The sequence below is a fragment of the Mustelus asterias genome, chromosome 15, assembly GCF_964213995.1.
Source record: "Mustelus asterias chromosome 15, sMusAst1.hap1.1, whole genome shotgun sequence".
Taxonomy (NCBI): Eukaryota; Metazoa; Chordata; class Chondrichthyes; order Carcharhiniformes; family Triakidae; genus Mustelus; species Mustelus asterias.
This window is the reverse complement of record NC_135815.1, coordinates 72083547-72094782: the sequence shown is the minus strand read 5'-3', so window position 1 is coordinate 72094782 and position 11236 is coordinate 72083547. Positions and strand designations below refer to the sequence as shown.

At 45.9% G+C, this 11236-nt stretch overlaps 1 protein-coding gene across 1 annotated transcript in view; it reads left to right on the top strand.

Moving 5' to 3' along the window:
* unc93a (unc-93 homolog A) overlaps positions 1-11236 on the top strand; it is a 107424-nt gene that overhangs the window by 14034 nt on the left and 82154 nt on the right. Inside the window, exon 2 of the mRNA XM_078230117.1 lies at positions 6282-6463. Coding sequence (XP_078086243.1) covers positions 6282-6463 — 182 coding nt within the window. The remainder of the gene's footprint in view (positions 1-6281; positions 6464-11236) is intronic.

The following is an 11236-nucleotide window of genomic DNA, read 5'->3' as shown; positions in this document are numbered from 1 at the left end:
AATAATTGACCTGTCCATTGACACTCAAACGCACTGGTTGACTGCTATCCCCAGCGGATGTCTCACAGAGCACCCAAATTGACTATGATGGACATGCCTGGCTTCACTCCTCATAACTGTCAGGTGAGGGATGGACTTCTGGCTCCTGTCTTCACTGAACACTGATAAGGACATGCATTTATATGTTTACCTGAATATTGTGTGCACCACTAAGTAAATATAGACCAATGCATCCATCTGTTGATTTATCTCGTGCACTTACAGAAAATGGAAAAAAAGTATAAAACACCACATGTGAACCCATTAGTGATTGAAACGCCGTGACAGATTTCAAGCTCAAACACTCCGACATGGTGCCCCCATGTTTCCTCAGAAAAAGTGCAGGCAGACTGCACATCACTCGGCCTTTTATTGATAAAAGATATATTGCAGAGAAATACCTGATGGGGGTTTGCAGTATCATCCAGAGTGGGAGTGTTGCCAGCTTCAATTCAGGATTTGGGATGCTGTGCTCTGATACCTGTACCTGCTTCATTCAACTTTTAATTTATTTAAAATGTGAAATCTTGAGGTGTAATTCTTCCAGTTAATAACTGGGAGTTTGATTTTCTTTTTAAAAGTTACTGACCTCTAGTAACATTATAGGAACAATATTCCAGGTGAAAAGTCACTTGGAGAGAGGTTCAAGTTAATTCGGGAGAGCCAGCACAGATTTGTAAAACCAGACTGTGCTTGACTAATCTAACCGAAGGTCGATGACGGTAATGCAATGGATGCTGTCTATAATTAATTCAAATTGTTTGACAAAGTACCACGTAAAAGATGACAAAACTGAGACTCATTGAATAGAAAAATCAATGTCACCTTCGAGAAAAGGTTAATTTAACAACAGAAAACAATAGGCAGGATTTTCTGCCCTCTCGAAGCATATTCCCTTGGCAGAGGTGGCTGGCCATTGGCTGGCAGTGGGATCTTTCTGTCCCATCAATGTCAAAAGCGTTTTGAGTTGTTCACTGGCCGCACTGCTGGAGAACCTACCGTGGAGGGGGGTCCCCATTGGCAGAACTGGAAGATCCTGCGAGCAGTTATGGTAAATGGGTGTTTTTCAGACCATAGGATAATAGGCAGCAGTGTTGTCCAAAGGTCAGCTTCCTCCACCATGGAAATAATGGGTCACCCCCCATGCCCCACACCACGCAGGCATGAAGGTGACTCTCCCCCCCCCCAGCCATAGGCCTGTACAGCACCCCCCCCCCCCCCCCCCCACAAGAGAGACACCCCTCTCAAGATCCCCCCTAAGAACCCCCAGTGCCAACCTTGCACTGGACCCTGGCACACTGACAGTGACACCCTGACCTGACACCTTGTAGTCCAAGAGGGGGGTTCAAGGAGGTAGGTGCCATGCCCGTATACACCTCTGCCACTGCCAGGCTGCAGAAGAAGGATTCCCCAAGGGTCCTGGGGATTCAGTGGGCTTGGGATGGGGGAAAGGGGTTGATCTCAGCACTATCCAGGAATGGGGGTCTTGTGGCTAGACTGTCCCTTCTAGCTCTGGGAATCCTAAACATCACTCCTGGCATTGTGATTTCAGGCATCTCTCTGATCAAAGTCTTCATTCTAGTTTGTGTGCAGTGAAAACTTTGAAGTAGCCTGGTCACTTTAATCTCCATGCTGCCTGGACACCTGGCAGGCTTCCAAATCCCAGCAGTACTCAATTCAGCAGAAAGGATTCCCCTTTCTCCCCCCCAGAAGCTGCAGGTGTGAGAAGACCCCTTTCAAGTCCTGTGACTGAAAGGAGAAATTATTTTCACTGGGCAGGGGGGACGGAGTGGGTTGTTGGCAGGAAATTCCCTTCTCCACAGCTGCTCACTGAGCCCCATTTATGCCTATTCTCTGAGCCTTCCTAGAAAGCACAAATGTTTGGAAAGCCTTTAAAGCTTACCTTTGAAAACCCTTTGTTTTCATTCAGTGCAGCCTAATAAGCATTTGATTGACAGCCTAATGGTTTTTGCACATTGTGGTGTTTATTTTTCTCTTCATAGTTGAATGCATCTGAATTATCCCCCCCCGCCCCTCCCCCCCGCCCCCCCCCCCCCCCCCCCCCCCCCCGCCCCCCCCATTGTTCCTAACTGCAGTGTTTATAGAAAAGAAGAACTGAGAGCACTTAGCTTCTTTGAAGTTGTCTGCCGCAGCCTAGGTGGGAGGGCTTTGACTCACGCCTGCTAATTACATTCGAATTGGCAGTTTTGTATAATCAAGATCCTGGCTGGTGGGTGGGCCAGGTGAATGGCGACAGGTTTGACACCCATCAGGAATCTGTTTTAGCCCCAATGCCCCATTCAATGGGGGGAAAAGAGGCCGGTGAACACCCCCTCCCCCCCCCCTTAGATTTTAGAATACAGAGCAAAATTTCAAAATTTACTGATGATGCCAAGTTTGCAGGTGCAGCAAACAAATAATGATCATACCAATTGGCAAGCAGAATGAGAGAATAGCATTTAATACAGTGATAAACATTGCATTGTGCAAAAACCATTAGGTTATCAATCAAATGCTTATTAGGCTGTACTATGAAACTGAATGAAAACAAAGGGTTTTCAAAAGAAAGCAAAGGACTTCATAGGTTTTCTAAGCATTTGTGCTTTCTAGGAAGGTATGAGGTGATTGATTTTGGCAGGAGTGATAGGGAGAGGGAAAATAAATGCAGCAGCACAGTTTTAAAAAGTGTGTGGGGCAGAAGATTCTGGGGATTCATATGTGTCAATCTTTGAAGGGGTCAGGATATACTGAGAGAGCAATTAGCAAAACAGACGGGATCTTGGGCTTCATAAGTAGAGGAGTGGAGTATACAAGCAGGGAAGTTATGCTGAACCTTCTTAAAGCTCTGGCTAGGCCACAACAAGAGTATTGCTTCCAATTCTTGTCACCACATTTTAAGAAGGAGGATAAGGTCCCTTGTAGGGTGCAGAGAAAAGCTGTTAGGAACATAGAAACCGGAGTAGGGTCATTCAGCCTGTTGAGTCTGCTTCACCATTCAATACAAACATGGTCGATCATCCACTTGAATGCCTTTTCTCATACTTTACCCATATTTATCCTAGAAATCTGTCAACCTCTGCTTTAAAGTGTACTGACCTTCCACAGCCCTCTGGGGTGAACAATTTCAACGATTCACAATCCTCTGAGAAAATTTTTTTTTTTCTCATCTCCTTCCAAAGTGGCTTCCCCCATATTTTGAAATTGTTTCCCCTGGTTCTAGACATGTCAACCAGAGGAAGCCTGTTAGCCGGAATTCTCCGACCTCGACCGCACCTGGGATTCCCCGGTCCCCTTCAGTGAATGGCATTTAGGTTGAGCGTATAAGACCAGAGATTCCAGCCCCTATCTGCACTTCTCCTGTGTATCCCTTTCAGTACTTTTTAGATTTCAATGAGATCACCTCTTATTCTTTGAAACTCTCGAGAATACAGGCCCAGTTTCCTCACTCTCTCTTCACTGAGCAGTTCTGTCATCCTGGGAATAAATCTAGTGAATCTTCATTGCACTCCCTCCATGGCAATACATCCCTCCTAAGCTAAGGGGACCTAAACTGCACACAGTATTCCAGATGCAGTCTAATCAAGGTAGCAATACTTTGCTACTCCTGTCTCCAATCCTCTTGCGATAAAGGTTAACATTCCATTAACCTCGTGAATTGCTGACTGCACTTGCATGTTAGCCTTCAGTGACTTATTGACAGGGACTCCAAGGGACTTTGTCTTTTCTCAATAACTGATGGTAGAAGGACTCGGAGGCAAGGTTTTAAGATTTTGGACAAGTGTTACAAGAGTGTGAAATAGAGCTATTTTACATCATTTAGTCAATCCCTTTCCTCCATTCTATCCCTGTAACCTTGCATGTCGATTCCCTCAACTATTCATCCAATTTCATTTTGAAATCATTCACAATTTTCACTTTTACTATGAACAAACAGATAAATAGCCAGGGTTAATATGTTTATCCATACAGGGTTACTTATGGGCTTTTGGGGAGTCTCTCTTTCAAAAGAACTCTGCACCTGAAGGAAGGAAGAGGCCTGCTGAGGCCCTTTCCCTCTCTCCCCCACAGCCTCCATCTTGCCACCAGCCACAAATGGCCTGCGTCCAGTGTGGGGTGTGGGGTGACACCCTTTGTGGGGTGACATGCCAGCAGCAACCCCCCCCCCCCCCCTCCCCCACCCACTCCGGTGGCACTTCCGTTAGTCTCAGATTGGCCAGAAGCTCTTGCCAGGCGAGACTTCTGCCCCTGGGATCCTTGATCCTGAGTGGCACCTGATATGGTGAACCTTCAGAAAGTTGTGCTTCCACCAGCTGTCCAGTGAGTAGTTGAGACCTCTGGTACTTCTATTAAACACTGCCCATGATAATTGGGATGTGGGATTCTCTCCTCCATAATGCTGTGGATGCTGGGGGGAATTTAAGATTTTCCAGACTGAGATTGACAAATTTGTTTAGGGAAGGGTATCAAGGGAGATGGTTCAAAAGCAGGCACAGTCAGCTGTGACGAAGGGTCATCCAGACTCGAAACATTGGCTCTATTTTCTCTCTCTGCAGATGCTGTCAGACTGCTGAAAATTTCCAGCATTTTCTGTTTCTGTTTCAGAATCCAGTATCGGCAGTAGTTTGCTTTTAACAGAGTTGAGATATGGATCAAATTTGACCCCATTAAAGGGTGGAACAGGACCGAGGGATTGAATGGCTTACTCCTTTTTTTTCATTAATTCGGAGGAAGTAGGCATCATTGGTTAGGTCAGCTATCATTGCCCGTTCCTAATTGCCATTGTGAGTTGCCTTCTTGAACCGCTGAAGTCACTGTGGCGTAGGTACACCCTGTTTTTATGAAATTGCATTTCCACTCACCCAGTTCCAATTGCCATGATAGAGCATGATGGGTGTTCTTTTCCCTTTGCATTTCTACACTTGCCGTTGTTCTTATATGGCTCATTGATTCTGTACATATTGCACACTGGGTAAATGGGGATGGAGGTGGCATGGAAGGGGCAGAGAGTATGGGTATGAGATTTTGAATTGACTTTTCAAAAGATTCCCAAATCTAGACTCCTTGGAGTCTAGAACCATGAGTCATGGAGAAGCTGGCTTGAGTCAATAATTACAGGGGGATAGGAGATGCATACCCCCCACCTCGCAGTGGAGTCAGGCAGGGTGAGACTGCAGGCTTATCCCATGAAGATTGCCAGCACTGGAAATGGGGTTGGAAGTTCTGAGAATTGGATCTTGCTTGCCATTTTATAATGGCTCTGGAGTTGGCCTGACTTGTGAAAATCTGACCTTGGCCCCAGACTCAGTGGTGTACTCCACATGATTATTTTAGTGAAAAATTATTCTTCCATCCAGTCCTGTTGCATATTTGTCAGGATACCTAAAACCCAGAGTTATTTCAAATGTCATGCAGATAATTTTGTCGTTTACCTCACGGCAGGATGTTCCGAAACAAATTGCTTGGAACAATTTGTAAACATAGAGCTTTCTCTTTTAAATATTTATCTTACAACATTTAACCACACACTCATCAGAGAATTGCTATTTGAGCTTTTGATAACTCGCTGTGGTCTTATCAGAAGGAAGCAAAATGTTGACATAGTTTTATTACCTCTGCTGCCGATCTGTCTGATGGTGCCCATTTCCTCTAGCAAGCTTTTCTGTGCATCCCAACTAGCAGAATCTCACCTATTAAAGTTTTTTAAAAAGTTTATTTATTATTGTCATAAGTAGGCGTACATTAACACTGCAATGAAGTTACTGTGAAAATCCCCTAGTCGCCACACTCCGGCGCCTGTTCGGATACACTGAGGGAGAATTTAGCATGGTCAATGCACCTAACCAGCATGTCTTTCAGACTGTGGGAGGAAACTTGAGCACCCGGAGGAAACCCACGCAGACACGGGGAGAACGTGCAAACTCCACACAGACACTGACCCAAGCTGGGAATTGAACCCAGGTCCCTGGCACTGTGAGGCAGCAGTGCTAACCACTGTGCCACCATGTCACCCTCAGGATTCATAGTGGCACATGATAGAACTTTTCCTGATTAAATCGCCAACTTCAACCATTTGGTGGATCAGTTTCAAGTTGTCTGGGTAAAGCAGACAAATAGTTTTATTTGAGTCTATTCTCTATTATTAAATAAACAAATCTGATGTTACTTGCTTTAGATATTGCCTGCATGTATTTAATTTGCATTATGCGATTTATCTTACCTCTTGTTTTGTTACTGTTTTGCAGAGCAGCCTCAACAGTGATCAAGGCCTCGGCCTGGCCTCATTAAGTGTCATCTATGCAGCTCTTATCCTCTCTTCAATGTTCCTTCCACCTCTGATGATAAAATACCTTGGCTGTAAATGGACCATTGTTATGTCCATGTGCTGCTACGTTTCATTTTCAATTGGCAATTTTTATCCAAGCTGGTAATAATATAAAATCTTAATTTTAATTGCTAGTATTTTGATTTGTGTATAAGAGTTCTTCCACCTGGGCCCCCAATCTCCCTGCCACCAGGCAAATTCTACCTATAAAAGGCTCCCAGAGTTGGAAATTTGATTTCCCACTCTGGGGTCAGGGATTAGACCCTGCCCTCATCTCTTGGAATTGTGTGTCAGAGCTACCTGGTCCTGTGGCCTGTTGTGGAATGCAGCCTGCCCAGTTGGGAACTAATCCAGTCAAACTTGCTGACTTCCTGTCAGAGCTAAAATGCTGCAGAATTAAAACATCAGAGAAGCCCAAACTTGTGTGTTTCCTCTGGGAGCGGACCTGCGGGGTGGAGACTGTGAGCGGTGAGAGAGAGAGCGCGGACTGTGAGTAAATTCTGGGTTTTTTTTTTTGTCTAATTTTCGGGAGGTTTTTTGTAATTAACGGAAACCGGAAGGCCGCATCGCGAAGCCTGCCGGTAGCTGTAGTTTTTTTTTCTCTCGGGCCCCTAGCCCTATAAATTGGTGCAGAGGAGATACCCGATCCTCTACACTGGTAGAGGATCCCACCCTTCCATCCTCCTCTAACCTAATTATAAGTGTGGGGAAGTTTTTTGTTTTCTTTTTTTCTTGCTGGTAATGGCTTCAGGGATGGCAGTTCAGGCAGTATGCTGCATCTCCTGTGGGATGTATGTGGTGAGGAAATCCAGTAGTGTTTCAGGAGATTTTAGTTGTAAGAAGTGCATTAGATTGCAGCTTCTGGAGGAGCGTGTAAAGGAGATGGAGGGGGAGTTAGAGGAACTCCGCATAATTCGGGAGGCGGAGGTGGAAGTTGATAGGAGTTATAGAGAAATAGTAACTCCTAGAAATGAGGCTTGGGTCAATGCCAGGAGGAGGGGTAAGAAGCAATCGGGAAGACAATCCCCTGGGGCGGTTCCCCTCCATAATAGGTTTTCGGTGCTGGAGGCTACAGTTGAGGAGGAATCAACTGAGCATAGAGAGCAGATCTCTGGGGGTGAGCCGAGTGAGAAAGCTCAGGTGGTTAGGGGCTGTAAAAGACTGGGCCTTGTGATTGGGGACTCCACAATTAAGGGGACAGATAGGAGGGTCGGAACTAAAGGTAGGGACTCAGGGTTGGTGTGTTGCCTACCAGGGGCTGGGGTCCGGGATGTGTCTGACAGGGTATTCAGGACTCTTAGGGGGGAGGGAGATAAACCACAAGTTATTGTACATGTGGGGACACACGACATAGGGAGGATAGGGGAAGGGGATATTAGGCAGGGATTTATGGAGTTGGGGTGGAAACTAAAGGCCAAGACTGACAGAGTGGTTATCTCTGGACTCTTGCCTGTACCACGGGATAGTTTAGAGAGGAATAGGGAGAGGGAAGGTTTGAATTCATGGCTGAGGGGATGGTGCAGGAGGGAGGGGTTCAGGTACTTAAGCAATTGGGGCTCGTACTGGGGAAGGTGTGACCTCTATGAGAAGGATGGTCTACACCTTAATCAGAAGGGGACCAATATCCTGGGGGGTAAATTTGCTAAGGCCATGCAGGGAGGTTTAAACTGATTCGGGGGGGGGGAGGGATCCTGAGTAGTGGGGCTGAAAGTGAGGGATGCATGGATGGGGACTGCAATGCACGGCATTGCAGAGGTGGGGTGGAGCAGGGTTTGAAATGTGTATACTTCAATGCCAGGAGTATTCGCAATAAAGTGGGTGAACTTGCAGCGTGGATCAGTACCTGGGACTTCGATGTTGTGGCTATTTCAGAGACATGGATAGAGCAGGGGCAGGAATGGATGCTGCAGGTCCCGGGGTTCAAATGTTTTAGTCGAAGTAGGGAAGGAGGTAGAAGAGGGGGAGGGGTAGCATTATTGGTCAGAGATTGTATCACAGTGTCAGAGAGGAGGTTTGATGAGGACTTATCTGTTGAGGTAGTATGGGCGGAGATTAGAAATAGGAGAGGAGAGGTCACCCTGTTGGGAGTCTTTTATAGACCTCCTAAAAGTTCTAGAGAGGTTGAGGAAAGGATTGCGGAGTCAATCCTGCTTAGGAGTGAAAGTAATAGGGCAATTGTTATGGGGGATTTTAACTTGACTAATATTGACTGGAATTGTTATAGCTCTAGCTCGTTAGAGGGGTCAGTTTTTGTTCAAAGCGTGCAGGAAGGTTTTTTGACTCAGTATGTAGACAGGCCAACTAGAGGTGAGGCTATATTGGATCTGGTGCTGGGAAATGAGCCAGACCAGGTGCTAGACTTGGAAGTTGGTGTGCATTTTGGTGATAGTGACCACAATTCGGTTACGTTCACCTTAGTGATGGAAAGGGATAGGCATGAACCTCGGGCCAGTGGTTTTAGCTGGGGGAAGGGTAATTATGAGGCTATTAGGAGAGAATTAGGAAACATAGGTTGGACTAGGAGATTACAGGGACTGGGAACGTCCGACATGTGGAGTTTTTTCAAGGAGCAGCTACTGCGAGTCTGTGATAGGTATGTCCCTGTCAGGCAAGGAGGAATTGGTAGGGCTAGGGAACCGTGGTGCACCAAAAAAGTTTCTTTGTTGGTTAAAAAGAAAAAGGAGGCTTATGTTCGGATGAGACGTGAGCACTCGGGTAGTGCACTAGAAAGCTTTAGATTGGCTAAGAGGGAGTTGAAGAGCGAGCTTAGAAGGGCTAAAAGGGGACATGAGAAGACTTTGGCGGATAGGGTTAAAGAGAATCCTAAGGCGTTCTATAGGTATGTCAAGAACAGAAGGTTGGTTAGGGCAAGTTTAGGGCCAGTTATAGATGGCAGAGGGAAGTTATGTGTGGAACCGGAGGAGATTGGTGAAGCATTGAACCAATATTTCTCTTCGGTGTTCACGCAAGGGGACATGAATATAGCTGAGGAGGACACTGGGTTGCAGGGGAGTAGAATAGACAGTATTACAGTTGATAAGGAGGATGTGCAGGATATTCTGGAGGGTCTGAAAATAGATAAATCCCCTGGTCCGGATGGGATTTATCCAAGGATTCTCTGGGAGGCAAGAGAAGTGATTGCAGAGCCTCTGGCTCTGATCTTCAGGTCGTCGTTGGCCTCTGGTATAGTACCAGAAGATTGGAGGTTAGCGAATGTTGTCCCATTGTTTAAGAAGGGGAACAGAGACTTCCCCGGGAATTATAGACCGGTGAGTCTCACTTCTGTTGTCGGCAAGATGTTGGAAAAAATTATAAGGGATAGGATTTATAGTTATTTGGAGAGTAATGAATTGATAGGTGATAGTCAGCATGGTTTTGTGGCAGGTAGGTCGTGCCTTACGAACCTTATTGAGTTTTTTGAGAAAGTGACCAAGGAGGTGGATGGGGGCAAGGCAGTGGACGTGGTATATATGGATTTTAGTAAGGCGTTTGATAAGGTTCACCATGGTAGGCTTCTGCAGAAAATGCAGATGTATGGGATTGGGGGTGATCTAGGAAATTGGATCAGGAATTGGCTAGCGGATAGGAAACAGAGGGTGGTGGTTGATAGTAAATATTCATCATGGAGTGCGGTTACAAGTGGTGTACCTCAGGGATCTGTTTTGGGGCCACTGCTGTTTGTAATATTTATTAATGATCTGGATGAGGGTATAGTTGGGTGGATTAGCAAATTTGCTGATGACACCAAAGTCGGTGGTGTGGTAGACAGTGAGGAAGGGTGTCGTAGTTTGCAGGAAGACTTAGACAGGTTGCAAAGTTGGGCCGAGAGGTGGCGGATGGAGTTTAATGCGGAGAAGTGTGAGGTAATTCACTTTGGTAGGAATAACAGATGTGTTGAGTATAGGGCTAACGGGAGGACTTTGAATAGTGTGGAGGAGCAGAGGGATCTAGGTGTATGTGTACATAGATCCCTGAAAGTTGGGAATCAAGTAGATAAGGTTGTTAAGAAGGCATATGGTGTCTTGGCGTTTATTGGTAGGGGGATTGAATTTAGGAGTCGTAGCGTTATGTTGCAACTGTACACAACTCTGGTGCGGCCGCACTTGGAGTACTGTGTGCAGTTCTGGTCCCCACATTACAGGAAGGATGTGGAGGCTTTGGAGAGGGTGCAGAGGAGGTTTACCAGGATGTTGCCTGGTATGGAGGGGAGATCCTATGAGGAGAGGCTGAGGGATTTGGGATTGTTTTCGCTGGAAAGGCGGCGGCTAAGAGGGGATCTTATTGAAACATATAAGATGATTAGAGGTTTAGATAGGGTGGATAGTGATAGCCTTTTTCCTCTGATGGAGAAATCCAGCACGAGGGGGCATGGCTTTAAATTGAGGGGGGGTAGTTATAGAACCGATGTCAGGGGTAGGTTCTTTACCCAGAGGGTGGTGAGGGATTGGAATGCCCTGCCAGCATCAGTTGTAAATGCGCCTAGTTTGGGGGCGTTTAAGAGATCCGTAGATAGGTTCATGGACGAAAAGAAATTGGTTTAGGTTGGAGGGTCACAGTTTTTTTTTAACTGGTCGGTGCAACATCGTGGGCCGAAGGGCCTGTTCTGCGCTGTAATGTTCTATGTTCTATGTTCTATGTTCTATGAAACACCTTCCTCCTCACTCTACACCAACTATTACATTGATATCTAGAATTATGTGTCAGGATATCAATCTGAATTAGATTGATGGCACAGGAGCCCGGATTGTTTGGATGTGTGTAGTGGTAAATGTGGCAAACGTCCCTTGTGTCAGATCCCAGTTCCGTTTTGTACTTGTCCCATTTTACAGTGTCATTAATTGTCGTAACTAAAATGGACAGATGTGCTGAGTTGGT